Genomic DNA, 1967 nt, shown 5'->3' with positions numbered 1-1967 from the left:
TCGATCATGCAGGACAAGGTGCAGGACAAGTACAAGCAGTACTGGTCCTTCTTTCTCCGCTCCAAGGAGGGCATTGCCCCCCGCCGCGTCAGACACGATAACGTCCCTGCCTTCGTCGACACCTTCTACAACCTCGCCACAGACATCTACGAGTAGGGATGGGGGCAGTCCTTCCACTTCTCGCCCTCACTTCCTGGCCGCTCCCATCGGGAAGCCACACGCATCCACGAAGAGCCCCGCTGATATGAGAGATGGGGATCTCATCTTTCAGATCGTACAGAGTCAGCAATGGCAGCACCTCATCATCCACTTAATGTATCTCAAAAACAGGGGCATACCTACTCAGTCCCAGTTCCTTGAGCCATGACTGCACTCCGCCATCCTCTTCAGAATGGCAAAACCCGTTCGGGTCAATCCATTCTACCCCATCCATATCTGAAGGGGCTTCCCCTTCCGCAACAGGACCAATGCCCCTACTATCCGAAACCCTAACCCTTCCCCTGGTCCTCCTTCAAGACGGGCTATCAGACCCTTCCGTAAACCCATCATTTGCAGCATCCTCTCCGCCACCAGTTTTGAAATCTGCGTCTTCCATGCCTTCATCCGCCTTCAAGACCCAGTTTGATCGAACCCGCCTTGCACCCCGCCATGGCTTCGGATCACGCTGGACCTTAATTACTCTCGGCACGAGCGAGTCGAGGCTATCGTTGACAGAGAGGAGAACTCCGTCGTCGGGCAGAGTGGGAAGCAGAGGAGGGAGGGTGCCCGGCCCGTCGTCACCGCGAGAGTCAAGTTTGGCAGCAATTTGACGAGTCTTGGAAGGCAATCTATGGTGGAAAACACGGGGCTTGGCGTGATATCCGGGAGCTGAAAGCTTCCACTGTTTAGGCCGCTGCATTAGGGGATTCGAGGGAATGGCAGCGGGCTGGTCGCCAATCTCCCCAAGGCACACGCTAGGGCGATGCTGCCGCTTGGTACCGGGTAAAGGCGCGGCCAGTACATCAATCAACTCGGCCGCGCCGCCATTGGATGGTGGCTCCGGCAGTTGGAGATCCTCCATCTAATCGAACGTCGGGCACTCCACCGCTGTCCGTTCGTCCTTCTCCATCCCAAGCTCTTCGCTCAAGTTCTGACCTTTTTCCTTAGCACTCCCATCATCCCTGATTCGTTTCGTGCCGTTCTTTGCCGCAGATCGTAGATGCCCATCCGGAGTTGGAGTTGTTCGTGGGAATGGATATGGATGCTTCAATCCATGACCAGGCCCGGGCTCGGATAGAGAAGCTCTTGGCCATGGATTAGTGCGGCAGCAAGTTGAAAGCTTACACTCATGTCAGAAACTTCAAGTACATCAAGTCGGTGCTTGGCGGCGTCGATGAGAACCTGCTTGACGTTTGGGTGAACGACATCTTGATGGACCTTGGAATCTCATCCATGTAGGTTATTGTTCAGTTGCAATTCTCATGTTTAATGAATTGCCGAAAAGAACTTACTTTGAATCTAATAAGTTGGTAAGCTATTTAACAGGTGGATGACTCTAAAGGGGATTTAGTGTGTAAGGTGATGGACCTTTGGATATGCGCATGAATCCTCAGGTTAGAGTTCTTAGATGAACTATTTTACTTTGATTATTGAATTAGGATATAAGGCAGTGTGAGTTTTTCACCCCTATAGTAAAGTAGAATGAATGTGATTTATTCAGTAGGTTGCCTGCCTAATTACTACTTGCCTGTAGGAAAACTAAATCAGCGATTAAAGGTGATTAATCATCTCTAGTTTAAGTCATTTTGTTCTCCAAAGAAAGTATCTTTCTTCTAGTGCTCTATCAAGCAAATGAAACATTTAATAAGAGTGTTGATGCAGGCAAGTTTGACAGCTGAAGAGATATTGAATTCTTGGCCTGCTGCGGAAGTGGGAAAGGTACTACGTGAATATGGAGAAGAAAGCAATTGGCAATTTATTCAGAATCA

General features: G+C 50.1%; 1 protein-coding gene across 1 annotated transcript; it reads right to left on the bottom strand.

Annotated features, from left to right (window-relative positions):
* Positions 1 to 511: 511 nt before the first annotated feature.
* LOC122004400 lies at positions 512 to 1060 on the bottom strand. The gene has a single exon (XM_042559293.1). The coding sequence runs from the start codon at positions 1058 to 1060 to the stop codon at positions 512 to 514; it is 549 nt and encodes a 182-aa protein (XP_042415227.1).
* Between the last annotated feature and the right edge of the window lie 907 nt (positions 1061 to 1967).

Source organism: Zingiber officinale, chromosome 7B, assembly GCF_018446385.1.
Source record: "Zingiber officinale cultivar Zhangliang chromosome 7B, Zo_v1.1, whole genome shotgun sequence".
In the NCBI taxonomy this organism is placed as follows: domain Eukaryota; kingdom Viridiplantae; phylum Streptophyta; class Magnoliopsida; order Zingiberales; family Zingiberaceae; genus Zingiber; species Zingiber officinale.
The sequence above is the reverse complement of the archived record's forward strand: the minus strand, read 5'-3'. Positions and strand labels throughout refer to the sequence as shown.

Bases quoted from the DNA above. Each gene is read 5' to 3' on its own strand.
- LOC122004400 (XM_042559293.1), bottom strand. From the start codon at position 1,060: ATGGAGGATCTCCAACTGCCGGAGCCACCATCCAATGGCGGCGCGGCC.